This window comes from Mobula birostris, chromosome 6, assembly GCF_030028105.1.
Source record: "Mobula birostris isolate sMobBir1 chromosome 6, sMobBir1.hap1, whole genome shotgun sequence".
Taxonomy (NCBI): domain Eukaryota; kingdom Metazoa; phylum Chordata; class Chondrichthyes; order Myliobatiformes; family Myliobatidae; genus Mobula; species Mobula birostris.
The window spans coordinates 102,115,024-102,140,323 of NC_092375.1; the positions used below are offsets into that span (position 1 = coordinate 102,115,024).

Sequence of the window (25,300 nt, forward strand, 5' to 3'; positions counted from 1 at the left end):
CGTTGCTGGCAGCCCATTCCACGCCCTCACCACTCTCCACGTAAAAATCTTACCCCTGATATCTCCTCTGTACCTACTTCCAAGCACCTTAAAACTGTACCCCCTCTTGCTAGCCATTTCAACCCTGGGGAAAAGCCTCTGACTATCCACACGAGCAATGCTAAAAAGCATTGATTAATATGATTCCCTCCCGCTCTTTCCCACTAACTCTGTGTCTTTTTCTCTTCAAACCTACACCTTGCTTTCATTGTTACAGCAGAACATAAGGGACAGAAGCAGAGGTACGCCACTAGTCCTTCATGGCTGTACTGCCATTGATAAGATCATGGCTGACCTTTTACCCCAGTGCCCTTTCTCTGGCTAACTCCACATCCCTTGCTTCACTTTATATCTAAATATCTAACAAGATTGTCAAGTGTGCTTGCCACACTGACAATTCCCTTTACTCTCTACCTCACTATCTTTGCCTTCTTTTTGTACTACTGATTTCTTTGTTAGATATATCTTGTTGTATTGCAGTAATATTTTTAAGTATTGCATGTACTGCTGCCACAAAACAACAAAATTCACAACAAATATTTGCCATAAAAGACCCGATTCTGATGTTACCTATTTTCATCTGGAAGTTATTGAAAGAATGCTCGTTGATATACTTCATCTGGTCCATTAACTTCATGGCATAATCAGCCAGAGCTTTGATGTGTGTCTTGCCGACTTTGTCATATGTAGAATCATTCAGACCGGATGCTGCCATATATGTACTGCCTATAGTTTTAATCTTCTCCAGCTGACGGAACTGGTCTTCACTGATGATCTGTAAGGATCCAAGCAATAGCTTACTGTAAATATGAGACCCTGGATGGAACAAGGATGTAATGCAAGAATTTATACAAGTAGGACCCTAGCAATGAAGGATTTAAGGATGTCTCCTACTGTGCTACACTTTCCCTGTAGCTGTTACATTTTATTCTATCTTTTACCTTTATCAGCCTCAATGGAATTCAGGCAGATGGGGTGGGGGTTCCGACTGACACCTATTGGATACTTAAAGTCCTGAATAGAGTGGATGTGGAGAGGGTGCTTCCATCAGCTGGCATCCAGGGCACAGCCTCTGAATAAAAGGAGCTCCCTTTTAAACTGAGACCAGAAGGAATTTTTCAGCTGGAGGATGTTGTGTGGGTGGATGGGAGGGAGGAATGGAGCTTGCTTTGTTGTCATTTTGATGCTCTCTTCTTGTGTACTTCTGTGAACAGGCTAGACCTGCTATTTTGGTGCTGGGATGTGTGGTGTCACCAGCATATCCTTAGTCTGTTAACACAAGCAACACATTTCACTGCTTGTTTTGATGTATACGTGATAAATAAATTAATCTGCATCTGAATATTTAAGACAGATTGATAGGTTCTTCATTGGTGAAGGGGGTTAAGGGTATGGGTTCTACTCTATATTGTATGGTCAAAGAGCCATAGAGTAATTTGTGTGGAAACAGGTCCCGCAGCCATGTTGACCATGCTAGTCCCACGTCGCCATGTTTGGCCCTTATCCCTCAAAACCCGTCAATTCCATGCACTTAGACAAGTTATTTTGAAATATTATTATTATTATTGCACCTGCCTCTTTCTCTCTGGCAGCTTGTTATGGTCTTATTAAGGATGGTTAGTGAATTCCATTGGGCAGAAAATACATGTAAATCCAGACTCAAGGACAGTTTCCTCCTCGCTGTTGTAAGATTATTAGATAGTTCCCTAGTATGAGAAGTTAGACACTTTCCCTCACAAGGTACCTTCTTATGATTTTACAACTTACAGTTTGCCTGCACTTTCTCTGTAATTGTAACTCTTCTGCATTGTCCTTTGTACTACCTCCATATACTTACTGTATATTCAGAATGAACTGTGTTGATGGCAAGGGTTTCGCTGTGTCTCAAAGGCCTGAAAGCACATCCCACCATGGTGAAGAACAGCTTCTAATCCTGTGTTATCCAAGTCGTGAACAGACCTCTTGTATAAGATGGACTCTTGTCCTCACAATCTATCCTGTTTTGATTTGCACCCCATTGTCTGCCTGTACAACTTTCTCTAAAACATTCTGCATTCTGTTATTGTTTTCCCTTGTTCTATCTCCACGCACTGTGTAACAATCTGATCTGTGTGAACAGTGTGCAAGACAAGCCTTTCACTATATCCTGGTACATGTGACAGTAATAAACTGATTCCAATTTCCATTCTGGGACTGCTGATGCCAATAATTCAATGAGAGTTATTATCAAGAATGTTAAATTTAAAACTGAGGCACAGATGAGCCGACAGCAAGGACAGGATGGGACGGTACGAATTAGGAGATGAGCGTACGAATTAGAGCTCTGTTTGAGTTTTGAAGAGGGACCTGGGGGAGAAGGAGGTGAGGTGAGAGGTGATCGTTCCACAGGTTTCACTAGCATACACTGAGGGTGACACTGCCTTGTTCCCAGTTACCCAGAGTTCACTAGCAGCAGTGACACTCACCTCATCAAAGTCAGCGATGATCTCATTCAGGAGCCGGAGACACTCGACCCCTTCGTTGTTGGCCTCCAGCTCCACGTAGAACTCGGAAAAATTGCTGATGGAGGCAAACATCACTGCCACGCACTCACAGCTCTGATAGTACAGCTCGTCATTGCGTCTCTCCCGAGCGAGGAAGTGGGCAGCGACGTCTTTGGGCAGGATGTTGTGTAGAAGGCGTCTGTTGTAGGCCTGAAGTTCTTCCATTTCTTCCTTCTCTTCCGTGGCCTGTACAAGCCAAACAGCAAAAATGTGTTTTTGACTGTATCATTAATAAATTAATGACTTCTACCAAAATTTAATTCTTAAATACAGTGGATTCTAGTTAGTTGGGACCAGTCCACTTTGGCTCAATTAAGTGGCTACCCCAATTAGTAGAAGTTCCATGGAAACAGTCAAAAAGGTATAAAAAAAGACAAACTACCGTTTAACTGAGCAATAAATTATGTATTTAAATGAAATACAGAACAAATCAGAACACTACCAATACCATTGGTATTTGCCCATCGTCTTCAACGATGACAGGAAACCTGTATGGGATAGTTTTTAAAGTGGGGCAGTTCCACTCTCTCAATCTTGGACATCCTGGTCCAGTGGTACTAGTAGACGTCACAAATGGGGTCTTTCCCAGTTGTAGTGGATGATCTCTGTGCCCCACCATGCCCGTTGCTTTCCACGTACTGTTACAGAACTGCTTTGGATCTCACCGTAGACCTCATCCGTCCTGTCTGCCAGAGCTGACGTTGCATGCTGGACAGGCATGTCCCTATCTCACCGGGGTATGTGGCCCACCAGGTACCCTCACCTGGCTAAACCCACCTGACAAAGCGGTGTACCAGGGTGTGGCCGCTGTCACGTGCAAACAGATACTTGGAGCCACAGGGGAGAGCTGAGTGTCTGGTGGGGACCAAAGGCAACATTCAAGATTATTGTCGAACCCTTCAAATTCTTTGCAGTTCCTAACTTGTTGAAGTGGTAAAATTATTTCATTTTCCACTCCTGGCCTTTTATGGCATTTCCAAGTCTGAATGCTTGAAACCACAATAAGCAAAACATTTCTGCACTGTCTTACTGCTCATTTCCCACCAACTGTTAGTGAAAAAAAATCTCTGCTTTTTAAACACAGACACACAACTGATACTATTTAATAATTGTTCGCTCGACTGGCTACACGACATGCACAGGACTGACGCTAGTTAGAAAATGTTCAGCAAGTTTCCTGCCCCAATTATGTGGCATATTGTCCCAAATAAACAATGGGAAACCTAACTACTTCCTATTTGTTTTTGTTCTTTAAGAATTGTTTCAAATAAGTGGCCACTCTGATTAACAGGAATGCACTCTATATGAAAACTAATCAGTAGAAAAATCCAATGAAAGACTATTGAAAGTGATCAATACTTTATTAATTATATTAAAAGCTACCAAGCCGAGCACGTCTACCCCTGGAGTCTCAGATCAAACTCCTAACAGACGGATAAAAATTAGCATTATTTGTCACATGTACATCAAAACATTGTAACATATAGTGAAATGCACCATTTGCATCAACAATCAACACGGTCCAAGGATGTGCTGAGGCAGCCCTAGGTCACATCACGATTCTGTTGCCAGCATAGCAAGCCCAAAACACACAAACCATAACCCGTTAATTTTTGGAATGTGGGAGAAAAGCAGAGCACCTGGGGAAACCCACACAGTCACAGGGAGAGCACAGAAACTTTACAGACAGTTAACCTCTGGCGCTGTAAGGAGTTCTTCTAATCGCTAAGCCACCCTCACGCTATACTACTGTGCTATTCACAATGTCAGGGCTGATAGATTTACACCAGGAGGTTTTGCCATGAAGGAGGCGATAGGTGGAAGAGGTGAAGGGTTGGAGAAGAAGGGTCTGATAGGAAAGGAGAGTGGGCAATGGGAGAAAGGGAAAGAGAAGGGGCACCAGAGGGAGCTGATAGGCAGGTGAGGAGAAGAGGTAAGAGGGGAGCCAGAGTGGGGAATGGAAGAACAGAGAAGAAGAAGGGGGGGAAAATTACCATATTAGAGAACTTGATGACATCCCCCTTCTTCCATTCCCTACTCTGGCTCCCCTCTCAGCTCTTCTCTTCTCTTCTCCTCTCCTCTCCTCCACTGCCTATCACCTCTGCCTGGTGCCCCTCCTCCTGTCATGGTCCCATCTGGCAATTCCCCACCTTGCTATTACCTCAGTAATTGGGCCTCAACCCCTCATCTAATTTCCAATCATTCCCAGTTCCATTAATTACACACACCTGCCTACCATCAGTAAATGCAGGATAAAAACCCTGTAATCACAACAAGGAGCTGTCAGTATGTTGGTCAACTCTTGTATGAGTAACCTTGTTTCATGGTTCTTTAGGACTGTCAGTTCTAAGTTCCGCATCATTTTCCTGGATTCTCTATGTGAACCTCGTCTCCGTGTCAAGACTCTCCTGGATACCTATTCCCCGCTCGCGAATGTACTAACACCTCTTGATCCTGCCTCCATGCCTGTGTCCAGCACTTGGGTTCCCCTGCAGCCGTGTCCTTACAACACCTCCTTCCCTTTCTCCTATGGTCCACTTCCTTCTTCGCCAGCCCATCACCTTGTCCATCTATCACCTCGCTGGTTTCTCCCCCACTCACCTGACTTCACCTATCACTTCCAGCTTGTGCTACTTCCCCTCCACCCACCTTCAGATTCTGGCTAGTTCCTGCTTCCTTTTCAGACCTGAAGAAGGGTCCTGGCCCCATGTATTAATTTCCGTGGATGCTGTCGGACCTGCTGAGTTCCTCCAGCATCTTGTGGGTGTATTGCTTCATTATATTGTGAACATCCAGCATGACAGGCAGACATAAAGCAGCAGCCAATATATTTTCCCAGCAAAGAATAGACTAATACCAGAGAAGAGCATTTAAGGTGCAAGTTCAAAGGAGACAAGTACAGAGGGATATGGAAATATAGATAAATTCCTTTAAGGTGATGTCAGAGGTACATGGGGTTATAAAGAAAGCTTTTGGCACATTGGCCTTCACTAATCAGAGAGTACAGGAGATGGGATGTTATATTATATAAGATGTTGGTGAGTCTGAATCTGGAGCATCTACCTACAACAAAAATGAGAATGATAGAGGTATAGAAAATTTTAAGGGATATAGATAGGGTAAATGTAAAGAGGTTTTTTCCACTGAGTTTGGGTGAGACTAGAACTAGAGGTCATAAGTTAAGGATGAAAAGTGAAATATATAAGAGGAATCTGAGGGAGATCTTTACTGAGAGGGTGGTGGAAGGTGAATGAGTTGCCAGTGGAAGTGACAAATGCAACATTGTGGATGAGTACATGGATGGGGGGGTGCGGTATGGAAGGCTATGTTCTCGGTGTTGGGTCAATAGGACTAGGCAGAATAACAGCTCAGCATGGAATGGATGGGTCAAAGGCCTGTTTCTGTGCTGTAGTACTTTATCAATATAACTCTATTACGTCTGATCATTTGGATATTTTATCATCCACAAAAATTATTTGTGTATGTCTAGTTTTAGTTTTCCATACACCATCTTGCACGTTTAACTTATAGTGCTGGAGTGTAATCAGGCTAATTTTTAAACCTTTAAGAGATTCTGCCAAGCATTGTGTGCATGGTATGTTGGCTCCGAAATGTGTGGCAACACTTGCAGGCTGCCCCCAGCACATCCTTAGGTTGTGATAACACAAATGATGTCTTTCACTCATGTTTGACAAATCTTATTGAATTTTTTGAAGAGGTTACTAGGAAAGTTGATGAGGGTAAAGCGGTGGATGTTCTCTATATGGACTTCAGTAAGGCCTTTGACAAGGTCCCACATGGAAGGATGGTTAGGAAGGTTGAATCATTAGGTATCAATATTGAAGTAGTAAAATGGATTCAGCAGTGGCTGGATGGGAGACGCCAGAGAGTGGTGGTGGATAACTGTTTGTCAGATTGGAGGCCGGTGACTAGTGGTGTGCCTCAGGGATCTGTACTGGGTCCAATGTTATTTGTCATATACATTAATGATCTGGATGAAGGGTGGTGAATTGGATTAGTAAGTATGCAGATGATACTAAGATAGGTGGAGTTGTGGATAATGAAGTAGGTTTTCAAAGCTTGCGGAGAGATTTAGGCCAGTTAGAAGAGTGGGCTGAAAGATGGCAGATGGAGTTTAATGCTGATAAATGTGAGGTGCTACATTTTGGTAGGACTAATCAAAATAGGACGTACATGGTAAATGGTAGGGCATTGAAGAATGCAGTAGAACAGAGGGATCTAGGAATAATGGTGCATAGTTCCCTGAAGGTGGAATCTCATCTGGATAGGGTGGTGAAGAAAGCTTTTGGTATGCTGGCCTTTATTAATCAGAGCATTGAGTATAAGAGTTGGGATGTAATGTTGAAATTGTACAAGGCATTGGTGAGGCCAAATTTGGAGTATTGTGTACAGTTCTGGTCATCGAATTATAGGAAAGACGTCAACAAAATAGAGAGAGTACAGAGAAGATTTACTAAAATGTTGCCTGGGTTTCATCACCTAAGTTACAGAGATAGGTTGAACAAGTTGGGTGTTTATTCTTTGGAGCGTAGAAGGTTGAGAGGGGACTTGATAGAGGTGTTTAAAATTATGAGGGGGATTGATAGAGTTGACGTGGATAGGCTTTTTCCATTGAGAGTAGGGGAGATTCAAACAAGAGGACATGAGTTGAGAGTTAAAGGGCAAAAGTTTAGGGGTAACATGAGGGGGAACTTCTTTACTCAGAGAGTGGAGGCTGTGTGGAACGAGCTTCCAGCAGAAGTGGTTGAAGCGGGTTCGATGTTGTCGTTTAAAGTTAAATTGGATAGATATATGGACAGGAAAGGAATGGAGGGTTATGGGCTGAGTGCAGGTCGGTGGGACTAGGGGAGAGTAAGAGTTCGGTATGGACTAGAAGGGCCAAGGTGGCCTGTTTCCGTGCTGTAATTGTTATATGGTTATATGGTTATTTTGAGGTACATGTGATAAATAAATGAATCTGAATATGAATCTGATAAAAAGAAAAGATATTTTCCCACTGCTCTGCACAGGGCTTCACAGACACTATGAGGCTGCCTATACCACGGGACAGATAATTGAGGGATTTTCTGTGATAATTTAGCATTTTCTTTTCTTTTACATTTGCTTACAGGTTTCCTTTCAGTATTTCATTTCAATAAGTCCCCAGATTTGCATGAAAGGCTTTGTGTTAAGCAGTTCAACCGGGAATCTTCAGTAAGGTGCAGTGCAAGTTCCACACCACACAGAGGCGCTGTTGTCAATGATGAGTGAATGGTCACAGAAGGCTTCTCCACTGAATGACATCTATGTCAAGGGACCTTATCAAATATGGATGAGCGGCAGGAGTAGACCACTAGGCCCGTCGAGCTTGTTTTGTCATTCAATAACATCACTATCGAAGATCCCCACCTTCTGGGTCAGACCATCTTCTCAGAGCTACTATTAGGCACAAGGCCTAAATCCCACATCACCAGGTTCAAGAACAGCGACTTCCCTTCAACCATTTGTTCTTCAACCAGCCGCACAATCTGAATCACTACCTCAGTCTAGCACTTTAGTTCATCGCTTTGAACTAAAGTGAACAGTTTTGTTCAATTGTAATATCTAGGCACAATTTATGTTCAATTTATGCTTTTCCTGTGAATGCTGCTTTCCTGATACGATGTGCCTGTAATGCTGCTGAAAGTAAATTTTTCATTATGCCTGAACAAACATGTACTTGTCCAGAAGACAGTAAACTCCGCTGACAGTAATGTGTGCAGTTGTAATTGCCCCATTACAGAAGGGCGTGGAGAGGTTTACCAGAATGCTGCCTGGATGACAGGAAATGAACTATAAGAAAAGGTCTAATGCACTTCTTATGTTGTGCCAGAGGCTAAATGAATTACCAAGCGTAGTAGTGGAAGCAGGCAATTTGCAGAGTTTAAAATGCTTTTAGACACATCAATATGAAGGTATATGAATGACTCACAAGAAGAGAATATCTAGCATCATATTTGGCACAACATCATGGGCCGATGGCCTGTCCAGTGTTGCACTGATCTATGTTCCATGTTCTGTCCTCCCCACCCCAAGTAACGCTTCATTCCTTGCTTACAGAATGTGCACCTGACAAATGGGTTCTGGTTTTACAGACAACTGTAAATCAATTTAGTTCATAAGTTAGAAAATACGCAAAACTATGTGTAATACCAACTCTGCAGTCCAGTAACAAATGGTATCAAAAAACACAAGGCTGATAAAGAACAATTACTAAGGAGAAAGGAGAGAGAGAGTGGGAAGGGGTAGGGGAGAGGGACAGGGAAGGTGAGAGAGAGGGAAAGAGTGAGGGCGAGGGAGAAGGAAAAGGAGAGGGAGAAGGAAAGGGAGAGGGAGAGAGAGGGGGAGAGAAACCCTTCAACCACTTGGTTCTTGAATCAACTGGAAGAGCTCAGTATAGCAATACTATGACCATCTTGCACTGTAATGGATATATATATATTTTTTTTTAATTGTGCTCTTTCTTTTAAAATTTGTGAAAAATTTATGTTCAATTGATGCTTTTCTTGTGAATGCTGCTTATACGATGCTGCGTACCCGTTTGCTGCTGCTGGTAAGTTTTTTATTGCACTTGTGCCTGTGCAGATGACAATAAACTCCGCTCTGACTTAACTAATTCATTTGTAGGTACCAAACACATGTACCTTCGTAGGATTTTTGAATTTAATTATATTATGGGGGCTCATTCATATGTTTGAGTGTCTGTAATTCAGGCGCTTGTAACTTATCTACTTCTGCCTAAGGTAGGTTCAGAAAATCTGCCTTCCAGCATCTTTGAGAATACAGTTCCAAATATTCTCAAAGACTCACTATAGGAAAGATGCCATTAAGCTGGAAAGGGGACAGAGGAGATTTACATGGATGTTGCTGGGATTCGAGGGACTGAGTTATGAAGGGAGGTTGAGTAGATGTGGACCGTCTGTAGCTGTTAAGACTTCCTTCTGCATTCAGTTATTGTTTTACCTTGTTCTATCTCAATGACGTGCAATGATCTGATCTGTGTGAACAGTAGGCAAATGAAGCTTTTCACTGTATCTCAGTACAAGTGTCAATAATAAACCAATTCCAATTCATTGGAGCACAGGAGAATGACAGGTGATCTTACAGAGCTGTATAAAATCATGAGGCCCATAAATAGGGTTAATGCACAGTCTTTTTCCAAGATTGGGGAGTCAAAAACTAATAGGCATAAGTAAGATGAGAGGGGAGAGATTTAAAAGGGACCTGAGGAACAATTTTTTTCACCCACACGGCAGCCAGTGCATGGAATGAGCTGCTAGAGGTAGTGGTTGAGGCAGATACATTAACACCATTTGGAAAGCAATTGGACAGGTACACGGATGGGAAAGGTTCAGAGGGATATGGGCAAAATGCAGGTGAGCTTAGGTAGGATCCTTGATTGGCAGGGGCCAGTTAGACCAATGCTATATGATTCACAACTCATTATAAATATTATAAACATTATAAATATTAAAAGGAAGGCCCCTTATTTTTAAAGTGATCCTGAAATTCAGCTTTTCACAAGAATCTCCACATCTGCAGACTACAGGACATAGTGGACAACTCAAGATAACCAGAAATCATAGAACAGTACAGCACAGTATGACCTTTTAACCCACAATCTTGTGCCACCTGTATAAAAATACTCCACGATTAACCTGACACAGCCCATAACCCTCCATTTTTTTACATCCACGTGCCTATTTGAGAGTCTTTTAAATGACTGTTTTGTATCAGCCTCTACCACCACCACCGGCAGTACTTTCCATGTACTGATGTATCAAGGGCCTACCTTTGATATTTCCCCTAAATGTTCCTCCAATCACCTTAAACAGATGGCATTGCCACACTGGGAAAAAGATCCCGGCTGACCACTCTGTCTACACCTCTCAGAATCTTATACCGCTCTATCAAGTTGCCATTCAACTTCCATCACTCCAGAGGAAAAGCCCTAGCTCACTCAACCTTTCCTCAGAAGATGTGTTCTCTAATCCAGATGGTATCCTGGTACATCTTCTCTGCATTCTCTCTACAGCTTCCACTTCCATAATTTGGCAACCAGAACTGAGCACAATACCAGGGTTTAGTAGAGCTGCAACATTGCTGCCTTGTAAAGTTTAGTAAAAGAAAGAGTTTTGAAAATTGAAACTTAAAATTGTTACCAAATGTATTTTGGTTGGGTCATGGGACCAAGCTCTGATCCCATCGTTGTTAGAACGTTTGGCCAATGCCTACAATGCTCACTCCACACCATAAACAATGCATGGAGATGTGGAGGGAATTCCACATTTGGGAACGACGACCCAAAGTGCATGGCAATGAGACTCGGCTAGGCTCTTACCTGCAGCTTCCACAGGAAATCCAGCCTGGCAGTCGACTCTACTTGCTGTGCGTGAAGGTAAAGAGCCAGGACAAACACTGTGATTATAACTGGCGTCATGATCTTCAGAGAGACTTTTGAGAATAGCGGTGGACTGTTCGAAGGAAAGAAGTTGTTAAAATAATTAGTCAGTAAATAAACTGAAGGAACCATGTTTTTCTCCCAACTGAATCAAAAGAATTGTTCAGGATGGCAACAGGCACACACTGAATATAGCACACAGAACATTACAGCACAGTACAAGCCGTTCGACCCATAATTTTGTGCCAATCTTTAAACCTACAGTACTCCACCATCAATCTACACAGCATTCCATTTTTCATTCATCATGTGCCTATCGAAGAGTCTCTTATATGTCCCTAATGTATCTGCCTCTCCCACCATCCCTGGACCCACCACTCTCTGGTTAAAAAACCTACCTCAGCCATCCCCAATATATTTTCCTCCAATCACCTTAAAATGATGTCCCTCCTGTATTAGCCATTTTGGCCCTTCCACCAAGACACTCAGCCTCACAATCTATGTCACACTATCATAAGGTGGTTCCCTCGTACAATAAATGGACTTGTGACTTCACAATCTACCTCGTTATGATCATGTACCTTATTCTTTACCAGTACTGAACTTTCTACGTAGCTGGTACACTTCATTCTCCATTCCTCAATGTAATGTAATGATTTGATCTGTAGGAAGTTTTCCACTATATCTCAGTACTGGCAATAATAATCCATAATGATAAAATAATAGCAGTAGACACCACTAAAGTTAAAGGAAAGAAAGCACAACCCAGAAAAATGAAGAAATTATCACTACAGGTTAACCACTGGAAGAGCGTGACCCTCCATGGAAGACATCACCATGAACTGAACAGACTAAATGTCAACAAGGAAGCATCAAACACCTGCCTCTCCTCAGAAACAGAAGATTCCTTGTGGCAATACCAGGTGGTTAACACAAACAGTTATCAAAAATACATAGTAAAAGACCAACAAATTCAGACAATAAATGCTTAAATGCCAAGAAAAGCCAGAAACAATCCAACACGATTCCAGATCCTGTAGCAGTTTAACTAGATCCTTTTTCAATCTGATTACTTACACAGGCACAATCAAGTGGCAAAACCTTGCTTTAAAATATAAACTCATAAAATACACCATTCCTTACTATAAATACAAGCCTGATTTAGTTTTAGAGCCAGAGTCCTACAAATCATATTACAACCGATCCATTATTACAGATAAGACAATCCATAATAAACCGTCTTCATATATTACAGAAAAAAGAAACAAGAACAACTTACAGTACTTAATAGATATCAGCTTTCCAAACACATAAAATACAGATAACACACATCAAAGTTGCTGGTGAACACAGCAGGCCAGGCAGCATCTCTAGGAAGAGGTACAGTCGACGTTTCAGGCCAAGACCCTTCATCAGGACTAACTGAAGGAAGAGCTAGTAAGAGATTTGAAAGGAGGGGGAGGAGGAGATCCAAATTGATAGGAGAGGACAGGAGGGGGAGGGATGGAAACCAGTTCCCCTCTACCACCACTCTGCTCCGTTCACCAGTAACTTTGATGTGTGTTGCTTGAACTTCCAGCATCTGCAGAATTCCTGTTGTTTGCGTGCATAAAATACAGAAATCAGTAAGTGCAAAATGTCAGAAAGACGCTGAATTCAAAGAGGAAATTGAAAGACTACGGAACGTGACCAGGGTGTACATTGTCCTGATAGTAATATCTACAACTGGTATCGTCTCAAAGACACTACACAATAGTACTAAACAATTAGCCCTACATAGCAAATCGATGTATATCTCCAGAAAGCCACAATATTAACCATCACTACAATAGTTCAACATTTCCTAGCAATTGAGAAATGAGCGTGCTTGGCTATGTCTGTACCTCAGGTTTTACCAGCTTGAGCTGGTAAAAAAAATGAAAATAATAATAATAATAACAATAATAATAATGTGCATTCTGACATCAAGAACCCATCATACTAATCCTAGCTACCAAAGCTTGTTTCACAGCTTTCTATGCTTTGGTGATTGAGCGCCTGTTGTGAGAATTTCTAAGGAGAAAAAAAGCCTGCATGCAATCATACTATTCTTAAAAATATATTAAGTGAGGTAGCCTCTACTGTTTCCCTGGACAGAGAACTCCACAGGTCCACTGTCCTCGAAGGAAAGCAGTTTCCCTCATCACTGTCCGCAGTCTAGTCCCCCGAATTATAAGCCTGTCCTCTAGTTCTAGTCTCATTTACCAGTAGAAATAACTTTCGTATTTCTATCTTATCTATTCCTTTCCTAATTTCAATAGGACACACCTTCATTCTTCTGTATTTCAGTAAGTACAGTTCCAGTGACTCAATCTCTTCTCATAAACTAACACCTTTATCTCTGGAATCAACTTGGTGCACTATCTCCAAAGCAAGTACACCTTATCTCAAGAAAGAAGACCAGAACTGCAGGTACCAGTACCTTGTAAAGTCATAGCATAACCTCCCTGCTCTTTAATTCAATCCCTCTATCAATTTAGGCCAATATTCCATTTGCCTTCTTGATAACCTGTTACTCCTACAAACGTTTGTGATTCTATCACAAGCACTCCCAAGTGCCCCTGCACAACAGCATGTTGCAATCTTTCACCATTTAAATAATAATCTGATCTTCTATTTTTCCTTCCAAAGTGGATGACCTCACATTTACCAATGTTGTACTCCATCTGTCAGAGCTTTGCCCACTCACCTAAACTATCTATATCCCTCTGCAGACTCTCAGCATCCCCTGTGTAATTTGCTTTTCTGCTCAGTTTGGTGTCATCAGCAAACTTGAATACTATACAGCTGGTGCCCTCTGTCATTTCACTTTTGTATACTGTAAACAGTTGTGGGTCCAGCAGTGACCCCTGACCACTCTCTTCACCACTGACTGCTAAGCACCGCTGACTAACCGATCCTTGGTCCATGCTAATACATTACTCCCAACTCCATGCATCCTTACGAGTGATGGTTAAGGGCAGCATGGTACCATACTATTGCGCTTTTCCGCACCCATGATCCCGGTTCAGTTACCACCGCTTTCATCCATTCTCCTCGTTACCGTGCGGATGCTCCAGTTTTCTCCCACGTTCCAAAGATGTATGTGTCAGGGTTAGTAAGTTGTGGACATGCTGTATAGGCACCCAAAGCACAAGTGACACTTGCAAGCTGTGTCCAGCACATATTCAGCTCGTGTTAGTTGTTGATGCAAACGATATTTTTCTCTGTTTCATGTTACTGACAAAAATAAGGCGAATCTTTAAAAAATTTTTTTGTGATATGCATAGAAAAATTAATCTCAGGGTAGTATACTGTGACATATATGTACATCGATGATAAATTTACTTTGAACTTTTTTCTATGACTGCTATATTTACGTATCTAGTTTAAGGACATTGCATTTCATCTTTAAGAACACCATATCACTGTCAACAAGCGTAATGGATTGCAGATGTTAAGAGGATTCATTTAGTGGAGTAACAAAGTGCTTATTTAACCACCAACACAAGTGTAGTATAGATGACTAATAGTGAGCACTGATACCCTATTACTGCAGACAGAAATTCTAAAATTAAAGTGGGCTAAATTTGCCACTTAATTTCTGGTATAAGTTTACATATTACTCAGCAATACTCACCAAGTCCACGTTTCATTCGAAGGGACACTGAGGGTAAAGAAAGAAAACGGTTAGTAAAAATTTACAAGAAACTGTAGCATGGTGAGTTATATAGCAATGATCCCCAAATGGTGGCATTCAGTGGAAGAGCTTCCATGCAGTGATATGTTTAAAACACGGTCTTATAATTTCATTATATCTAGACCGTGGAGGAGACCTTTGTTTTAATCATATATCTACAGGCTGTTCCTAGGTATGAACAGGCTCTGTTCTTACAGACACCCTGAAGTTGACATTATCCAAAAGTTGGAAAATACACAAAAAACATTTGATATGCTAACTGCATCACCACAGTATTAATGGCAGCAAAAGTATATAAGATGGATAAAATTGGTAAGTTGTTAAAATGGTTTGTTATTTACATAGTGAAAATCTTTGTTTTGCATGTCATCTATAAAGATCAGTGCACTGAGGTATTATATGGGAAAAGCAATAACAGAATTCAGAACTGGGCTTCTGCCTTCTTTCTTTCCAGAAAAGGGTCTCGGCCCAAAGCATCAACTACCTGGCTTGTTGAGTCCCTCCAGCATTTTTATGTGTTGCAAAAGAAGGCAGAATAGAGTGTTACGAGAAAGGGCAGCACAGGGTCATGATGAGGTAGATTGTGAGGTTGTGAGACCATCTTGATGAAAAAGAAAAATTACTGAAAGTGGAGAGAGTTTGCTGTTTGAGGAACTAAAGTATGTACGTACACTGGACCCATGAATTTAAAAATATTATGGTAACTTGTTCAGATGTAGGAATAGTCTTGCTATGAAGTTGTTTGGTCTATTAGAACATCAGAGAATTTTACACCTTAACTTTGTTATCAGTTTTGGTCTAGAAACATCATACAATCAGTGCTCACTTCATTACATACCTGTTGTACCTAGTAAAGAGGCCAGTGAGTGTATGTTTATGGTCTTTAGCTCTGGAGCCCATCCACTTCAAGGTTCAACACATTGTGTATTCAGAGATGTACTTCTAAACACTATTGAAATATGTAGTTATTTGAGTTACTGTCACCTTCCCATCAGTTTGAGCCACTCTGGCCATTCTCCCCTGACCTCTCTCAAGGTGCTTTCACCCACTGAACTATACTTCACTGGATTTTTTTTTTGCTTTTCGCACCATTCTCTGTAAGCTCTAGAGACTGTATGTGTGGAAATCCCAGGGGATCAGCAATCAGCAGTTACTGAGATACTCAAGCCTCCCAGTCTGGCACCAACAATCATTCCATGGTAAAAGTCACTTTGATCACATTTCTTCCCCATTCTGGTGTTTGGTCTGAACGACAACTGAACCTCTGGAGATGTTGACATGATTTTACACATTGAGTTGCTGCCACATGATTGGTTGATTAGATATTTGTATTAACGAGCAGGTGTACCTGATAAAGTGGTCACTGGATGTAGGTCAGTCATAATAAACCTGATTCTGATTCTAAATGGGCTGGAACTATTTCCCTAGGACTATAAGAGGCTGAAGGGTGTCTTTATCGAAGTTTAGAAAATGATCAGGTGTACTTAATAAATTGGCCACTGAATGTCTATGTACTTTGACACAAAAATTCTTTGAATTTTGAACATTTCTGCAGAGATTCACAGTGGTATGAAAAACACTACCCAGTTTCACACATTTTCTTACAATACAGGGGTCCATTTGGTCCACCAAGGCTATGCTGTCTCTCAGAACCGACCCATTAAATCCATCCCTTCACTTCATACCCTTTAACTTTCATCTTCAGAAGTTAATGCTTTGAGAAGGCAGCATCCGTTGCTAAGAACACCTCAGCATCCAGAACATGTCCTCTTCACTTTACTACCATCAGGGTGGAGGTACAGGAGCCTGAAGATCCACACTCAGCGTTTCTTCCCCGTGCCATCAGCTTTCTGAACGATGCATGATCCATACACAGTACCTCGCCTTTCCTCTTGCACAAGTTATTTATTTATGAATGGGTGGTGGGGGGTGTGGATGAAAATGCTCTATTGAGAGCAGCCTGAATCTCTTCTTGATAAGCTCAGTGCATTCTATGTACATTTTGACCAAAAGGACAGTCGAATGTCACCATGGCTTGGTGTGGCATTACTGACCATAAGAAGCTGCAGAGTTGTGGACACAGATCAGCGCACTGTGGACACCAGCCTCTCTTGCATGTACTTCCCACTGCCTTGCTAAAAGCAGCCAGCATAATCAAAAACCCAAGCCCATCCAGCCCGGACACTCTCCCTTCTCCCATCAGGCAGTGAGCTTAAAGGCACGCACCACCAGGCTCAAGGACAGCTTCTATCAGACTACTGCCTGGCTCCCAGTATGATCAGGTAGAGCCTTGCCCTCAAAACCTACCTTGTTAGGAGTTTGCATCTTATTATCTGCCTGCACTGCACTTTGTCTATGTTTTTGTGATAATTTATTCTGCATTGTTTTGTTTTCCTTTATATTACCTCACTGCACTGATGTGCTGAAATGATTTGTGTGGGTGGCATGTAGAACAGTTTTCCACTGTACCTCAGTACGTGTGACAACAATAAACTTGTGACTACAACCTCCTGTGACAACAATAAACTTCTGACCATACCAAACAGATTATCTGTACATGGCTATTTGTGCAAGAGTTTCTGTTTGCAGCTTAACTGTTGTGTTCCCAGTCACCAGAGCAGTAAGGAGGAATATTCTTAAGCCACAGAGTGGTGAATCTGTGGAATGTTCTGCCACAGACTGCGGTGGAGGCCACGTCCGTGGGTATATTTAAGGTGGAAGTTGATCATTTCCTGATCAATCAGGGCATCAAAGGATATGGCAAGAAGGCAGGTATATGGGATTAAATAGGATCTAGGATCAGCAATGATGGAATGGCAGAGCAGACATGATGGGCTGAATGGCCTCATTCTGCTGCTAAGTCTTATGGTCCTATGGACTTTTCTGTCTAGGAGCTCAGCAGGTCAGGCAGCATCTGTGGAGGGAAATGGATGGTCAATACTTTAGCTCCTGACCCTTCACCTGGACCTGTAAGTCCAGAGAGTCCAGGTGAAGGGCCTCGATCCAAAATGTTGACTGTCCATTTCCCTCCATAGATGCTGCCTGACTAGCTGAGTTCCCCCAGCATTTTGTGTTTCTCCAGGTTCCAGAATCCTCAGAGTCTCTTGTGTTTCCATTTCTCTGCCTAAATTATGTTCCCAGACTAGGAGTTATTCGAACCTATCAATTAGGAGCATGAGTAGGCCACTTGCCCCTTCAGCCTGCCCTACCATCTAATATTATTTTAATATCAATTCACATCACCCACGCTCCACCCTCGCTTGTCAAGAACTAACTACCTCTGCCTTACAACTATTCAAAGCCCCTGCCCTTTAAACGTAGAACATAGAATATTACATACAGTACAGACCCTTTGGTCTACGATGTTGTGCTAAGCCCTTAACTCACTCTAAAATCAATCTAACCTTGCCCTGCTATATAGCCCTCCATATTTCTTTCACCCATGCCTATCTAAAATTCTCTTCAATGTTCCTATCATATCTGCCTCTACCAGCACCCCTGGCAATGCATTCCATGCACTTACTGCTCTCTGTGTAAAACAATACCTCTGACACCCCCTCTACACTTTCCTATAAACAAAGTTATGTCCCCTCATAGCCATTTCCACTCTGGGAAAAATTCTGCGGATATCCACTTTATCATCTTTTATCATCTTTTATCATCTTATACACCTCAATCATGCTCCTATCTTTCCTCATAAGACCGTTCTCCAGTCCTGGCAAATCTCCTATGCACCCTCTCTAAAGTGACCAGAACTGAACACTGAGAAAGCTGAGAAAGGGTCCAGAGTTAGTGGTACGTTTGAGTGAGGTGTGGGAATTCTGGGAAACCTCTCGTCTCCCTAAGACCGTGTTAGGGAACTGGAACTGCAGCTCAAAGGCTGCAGGCTCTTGCAGGAGGCAGGTACCTGGGTGGCTGTCAGGACAAGGAAAGAGAACAGGCAGCTAGTGCAGGGTAGCCCTGTGGCCGTTTCACTCGATAATAAGTATATCGCTGTGAATACTGTTGGGGGGGGGGGGGCAGGGGAAAACCTACCAGGGAGAAACTGTAGTGAGCAAGTCCCTGGCACTGAGTCTGGCTCTGTGGCTCAGACGGAAGGGGGGAGAGGAAGCGTGCAGTAGTGATGGGGGATTCCATGGTAAGGGGAGCGGACAGGAGGCTCTGTGGAAGTGAAAAAGGCACCCGGATGGTATATTGCTTCCAAGGTGCCAGGATCAGGGATGTCTTGGATCAGGTCCATGGCATTCTAAAAGGGGAAGGTGAGCAGCCAGAAGTCTTGGTACATATTGGCACTAATGACATAGGTAGGAAATGGGAGGGGGTCTCGAAGAGAGAATATAGAGAGTAAGGTAGGAAACTGAAAAGCAGGACATCCCCAGAAGTAATCTCTGGATTGCTGCCTGAGCCATACTCCATGAGGGTAAGAATAGAATGATATGGCAGGTGAATGTGTGGCCGAGGAATTGGTGCAGGGGGCAGGGTTTTTATATTTCCGGATCATTGGGATCTCTTCTGTACAATAAAACCCTGAACCCAAGGGAGACCAATATCCTTGCGGCAGGTTTGCTAGAGCTGTTGGGGAAGGTATAAAGTAATTCAGCAGGGGGTTGGGAACTGGAATGATGGGGCTGAGGATGAGGCAGCTGGTATACAAGTAGATGCAGTGTGTAGTGAGACTGTGAGGAAGGACAGGCTGATGATAGGGCAAAATTGCAGTCAATGGGTTGAATTTAAGTATAACAAAGGGCAACATCGAAAAGGGCGATGAATACAAGACTGAAGATGTTATATTTGAATGCACGTAGTGTACAGAATAAGGTAGATGATCTTGAGCACAATTAGAGATGATTAAGTTCTGGCTGAAAGAAGATCGTAACTGGGAGCTTAACGTCCAAGCATACACATTGTATTAAAAGGACAGGCAGATAGGCAGAAGGCGTGGGGTGTCTCTATTGGTAAAACCTGAAATCAAACCCTTACATAGGATTGGAAGATGTAGAATCCTTGTAAGTAAAGTTAAGAAAGTGCAAGGGTAAAAAAGACCCTGGTGGGAGTGGTATACAGGCCAGGATGTGGGATACAAATTACAATGGGAGATAGAAAAGACTCACTTTACACCGCACGCTGTCGGAGCAGTGCTGCCGGGATAATCAAGGACACGACCCACCCAGCCAACACACTTTTCGTCCCTCTTCCCTCTGGGAGAAGGCTCAGGAGCTTGAAGACTCGTACGGCCAGATTTGGGAACAGCTTCTTTCCAAATGTGATAAGACTGCTGAATGGATCCTGACCTGGATCTGGGCCGTACCCTCCAAATATCCGGACCTGCCTCTCAGTCTTTTTGCACTACCTCACTTCCCATTTTTCTATTTATGACTTATAATTTAAATTTTTAATATATACTAATTTTTACTATTTTTAATATTGTTAATATTTAATATTTGTAATCCAAGGAGCGGGAAGCGCAGAATCAAATATCGCTGTGATGATTGTACGTTCTAGTATCAATTGTTTGGCGACAATAAAGTATAAAGTATAAAAGGGGCAAGAATGGATATTGGACCACTGGAAAATGACGCTGGGGAGGTAGTAATAGGGGACAAAGAAATGGTGGAGGAACTTATTAATTATTTTGTGTCTTCACTGTGGAAGACACTTACAGTATGGCAGAAATTCGAGTGTGTCACAGGACAGAAGTGAATGTAGTTGCTACTACTAAGAAGAAGGTACTTGGGAAGCTAAAAGGTCTGAAGGTAGATAAATCACCTGGACCAGATGGACTACACCCCAGGATTTTGAAAGAGCAGGTTGTGGAGATAATGGAGGCATTTGTAATGATCTTTCAAGAATCACTAGATCCTGGAATGGTTCTGGAGGACTGGGAAACTGCAAATGTCACTCACCTCTTTCGGAAGGGAAGGAGGCAGAAAAAAGGAAATTATAAGCCAGTCAGCCATTCTTCAGTGGTTGGGAAGACACTGGAGTCCATTACTAAGGATGAGGTTTCGGGGTACTTTGAGGTACATGATAAAATAGGCCGTAGTCAGTATGGTTTCCTCAAGGGGAAATCTTGCCTGACAAATCTGTTAGAATTCTTTGAGGAAACAAAAGGCAAGATAAACAAAGGAGAGTCAGTGGATGTTTTTACTTGGATTTTCAGAAGGCCTTTGACAAGGTGCCGCACATGAGGCTGCTTAACAAGATAACAGGTTACTGGGAGAAAGCAAGAGAATGGGGTCGAGAGGAATAATAAATCCATCATGATGGAATGGTGGAGCAGATTCGAAAAGAAGAATGGCCTAATTCTACTCCTGAGTCTTATGGTCTAATTAGAATGAGATTTGAATTGGGTCACAAATCAAGTCCTGTAGCTTGCTAGGACAGTAATCTTACACATCACGCTACAAGACCCAGAAGGTCTGCCCAACAACTTGAATTCACCAGAAAGAGGCGACACCAATGAGAGGTATGCATTACTCACAGACTATTGGCAATGATCAGCAGGTCCGCATTGTCAAAAAGGGTGACTCCAGGTACCTCCAACATTATGATGTATATCAGCTCAATGGTCAACATGAGGAACAGCTTCCCGATACTGCTGATCTGCAGGAATACAGCGCACGCCAGCAAGCTCAACAGTACACAGTAGGTGAAGTACTGGCCAGGAAAAGAAAGATGAATGCGTTAGTCAGAATCAACATCCTTGGGCAAATCAGCCATTGGTGGAGTAGATATCAAAAGTGAAAAGTAAATTTATTATCAAAGAACATATTATCACCATATTCTACCTTGAGATTCATTTTCTAGCAGGCATTTTCAGGAAAATAAAAAAATGCAATAGAATTTATGAAAACCTAAACATGAAGACTGACAGACACACAACCAATGTGCAAAAGACGACAGATGGTGCAAATAAATAATAAATAATTGAGTGTAGAGTCTGTAGGTTGTGGAATCTGAGCTGTGGTGCGTCATGTTATCCACACTGTTTTAGCAGCCTGATGGTTGAAGGGTAATAACTTCCTGAACCTGTAGCATGGGTCCTGAGGCACCTGTGCCTCATGGCCAACGGTAGCAATGAGAAGAATGCCTGGTCTGGATGACGGGGGCCTTTCATGATGGATGCAGCTTTCCTGTGGCAGTGCTACATATAAATGTGTTCAGTGGTGGGGAGAGTTTGCTCGTAATGGACTGGGCTGTATCCACCACTTGCTGGAGGCTTTTTCATTCTTGGGCTTGGTATTTCCATAGCAGGCCACGAAGCGACCATACAAGTGTGTTGAATTTTAGATGATATGCAAATCTATGCAAACTTCTGAGAAAACAGAGGCACCGCTGTGCCTTGTTGGTAATAACACTTCAAAGGGCAGTTTAAGCATCCACTCCCTCTAGTTGTGTGTAATACCCCCATTCACTAGTCACTAACACAAACGAGAAATGCCATCATAACACAGGTTTACAAACTTAACAACAGAGGCCCTGGGCATTTTGCAACACTTCAAAGACAGGGTGAAACTTTTCCATTATGGCACCTTCCAAGATCCCCAATGAGCATTACAACCAGAGGGTGGCTGAGGGGCAGGAGAGAGAGAAAGTGTTATGGGACAGGGGATTCGATGGCATGGCAGCATAGTGGTTAACGTAAAGCTATTACAGCACAAACAGTCCGGGTTCAATTCTGCCACTCCCTGTAAGGAGTTTGTTCATTCTACGGGTTTCTACGGGTGCTCAAGCTTCCTCCCACATTCCAAAGATGTATGGGTCAGTAGGTTCACTGGTCACGGGTGTAATTGCACGGTGTGAGCTCATTGGGGTCAGGAGTGTAATTACATGGTGTGGGCTCATTGGTCACAGGGGTGTAATTACACGTTGTGGGCTCATTGGGGTCAGGGGTGTAATTGCACGTTGTGGGCTCATTGGTCACAGGGGTGTAATTACACGTTGTGGGCTCATTGGGGTCAGGGGTGTAATTGCACGTTGTGGGCTCATTGGTCACAGGGGTGTAATTACACGTTGTGGGCTCATTGCTCACAGGGGTGTAATTGCACAGTGTGGGCTCATTGGGGTCAGGGGTGTAATTGCACGGTGTGGGCTCACTGGTCACAGGGGTGTAATTACACGGTGTGGGCTCATTGGTGTCAGGGGTGTAATTGCAGGGTGTGGGTAATTGGTCACAGGGGTGTAATTGCACGGTGTGGGCTCATTGGGGCCAGGGGTGTAATTACACGGTGTGGGCTCACTGGTGTCAGGGGTGTAATTGCACAGTGTGGGTCTTTGGGGTCAGGGGTGTAATTACACGGTGTAGGTCATTGGGGTCAGGGATGTAATTACACGGTGTGGGCTCGTTGGTGTCGGGGGTGTAATTACACGGTGTGGGCTCATTGGTCACAGGGGTGTAATTGCACGATGTGGGCTCATTGGGGTCAGGGGTGTAATTGCATGATGTGGGCTCACTGGTCACAGGGGTGTAATTGCACGGTGTGGGCTCATTGGGGTCAGGGGTGTAATTACACGGTGTGGGCTCATTGGGGTCGGGGGTGTAATCGCACGGTGTGGGCTCATTGGGGTCAGGGGTGTAATTACACGATGTGGGCTCATTGGGGTCAGGGGTGTAATTACACAGTGTGGGCTGATTAGTCACAGGGGTGTAATTACACGGTGTGGGCTCATTGGGGTCAGGGGTGTAATTACACGGTGTGGGCTCACTGGTCACAGGGGTGTAATTGCACGGTGTGGGCTCATTGGTGTCAGGGTTGTAATTACACGGTGTGGGCTCATTGGTCACAGGGGTGTAATCGCACGGTGTGGACTCATTGGTGTCAGGGGTGTAATTACACGGTGTGGGCTCACTGGTCACAGGGGTGTAATTGCAGGATGTGGGTAATTGGTCACAGGGGTGTAATTGCATGGTGTGGGCTCATTGGTCACAGGGGTGTAATTGTACGGTGTGGGCTCATTGGTCACAGGGGTGTAATCGCACGGTGTGGGCTCATTGGGGTCAGGGGTGTAATTACACGGTGTGGGCTCACTGGTCACAGGGGTGTAATTGCAGGGTGTGGGTAATTGGTCACAGGGGTGTAATTGCACGGTGTGGGCTCATTGGTCACAGGGGTGTAATCGCACGGTGTGGGCTCATTGGTGTCAGGGGTGTAATTACACGGTGTGGGCTCACTGGTCACAGGGGTGTAATTGCAGGGTGTGGGTAATTGGTCACAGGGGTGTAATTGCACGGTGTGGGCTCACTGGTCACAGGGGTGTAATTGCACGGTGTGGGCTCATTGGGGTCAGGGGTGTAATTACACGGTGTGGGCTCATTGGGGTCGGGGGTGTAATCGCACGGTGTGGGCTCATTGGGGTCAGGGGTGTAATTGCATGGTGTGGGCTCATTGGTCACAGGGGTGTAATTGCAGGGTGTGGGCTCATTGGTCACAGGGGTGTAATTGCACGGTGTGGGCTCATTGGGGTCAGGGGTGTAATTACACAGTGTGGGCTGATTAGTCACAGGGGTGTAATTACACGGTGTGGGCTCATTGGGGTCAGGAGTGTAATTACACGGTGTGGGCTCACTGGTCACAGGGGTGTAATTGCACGGTGTGGGCTCATTGGTCACAGGGGTGTAATCGCACGGTGTGGGCTCATTGGTGTCAGGGGTGTAATTACACGGTGTGGGCTCACTGGTCACAGGGGTGTAATTGCAGGGTGTGGGTAATTGGTCACAGGGGTGTAATTGCACGGTGTGGGCTCATTGGTCACAGGGGTGTAATCGCACGGTGTGGGCTCATTGGTCACAGGGGTGTAATCGCACGGTGTGGGCTCATTGGTCACAGGGGTGTAATCGCACGGTGTGGGCTCATTGGTCACAGGGGTGTAATTGCACAGTGTGCGCTCATTGGTGTCAGGGGTGTAATTGCACGCTGTGCGCTCATTGGTCACAGGGGTGTAATTACACGGTGTGGGCTCATTGGGGTCAGGGATGTAATTTCACGGTGTAAGCTCATTGCTCACAGGGGTGTAATCGCACGGTGTGGGCTCATTGGGGCCAGGGGTGTAATTGCACAGTGTGGGCTCACTGGGGTCAGGGGTGTAATTGCATGGTGTGGGCTTATTAGGGCCAGGGGTGTAATTGCACGGTGTTGGCTCATTGGTCACAGGGGTGTAATTGCAGGGTGTGGGTAATTGGTCACAGGGGTGTAATTGCACGGTGTGGACTCATTGGGGTCAGGGGTGTAATTACACGGTGTAGGCTCATTGGGGTCAGGGGTGTAATTGCATGATGTGGGCTCATTGGTCACAGGGGTGTAATTGCATGGTGTGGGCTCACTGGAGTCAGGGGTGTAATCGCACGGTGTGGGCTCATTGGGGCCAGGGGTGTAATTGCACAGTGTGGGCTCACTGGGGTCAGGGGTGTAATTGCATGGTGTGGGCTTATTAGGGCCAGGGGTGTAATTGCAGGGTGTGGGTAATTGGTCACAGGGGTGTAATTGCACGGTGTGGACTCATTGGGGTCAGGGGTGTAATTACACGGTGTAGGCTCATTGGGGTCAGGGGTGTAATTACACG

At 43.8% G+C, this 25,300-nt stretch overlaps 1 protein-coding gene across 2 annotated transcripts in view; it reads right to left on the bottom strand.

The window, feature by feature from the left end:
- Positions 1–25,300, bottom strand: part of adcy5 (adenylate cyclase 5) — a 396,314-nt gene that overhangs the window by 20,367 nt on the left and 350,647 nt on the right. For both annotated transcript variants that reach the window (XM_072260948.1, XM_072260947.1), the window contains 5 exons: positions 21,222–21,397; positions 14,681–14,707; positions 10,963–11,095; positions 2,505–2,768; positions 610–814 (listed from right to left, as the gene is read on the bottom strand). In XM_072260948.1, coding sequence (XP_072117049.1) covers positions 610–814; positions 2,505–2,768; positions 10,963–11,095; positions 14,681–14,707; positions 21,222–21,397 — 805 coding nt within the window. The remainder of the gene's footprint in view (positions 1–609; positions 815–2,504; positions 2,769–10,962; positions 11,096–14,680; positions 14,708–21,221; positions 21,398–25,300) is intronic.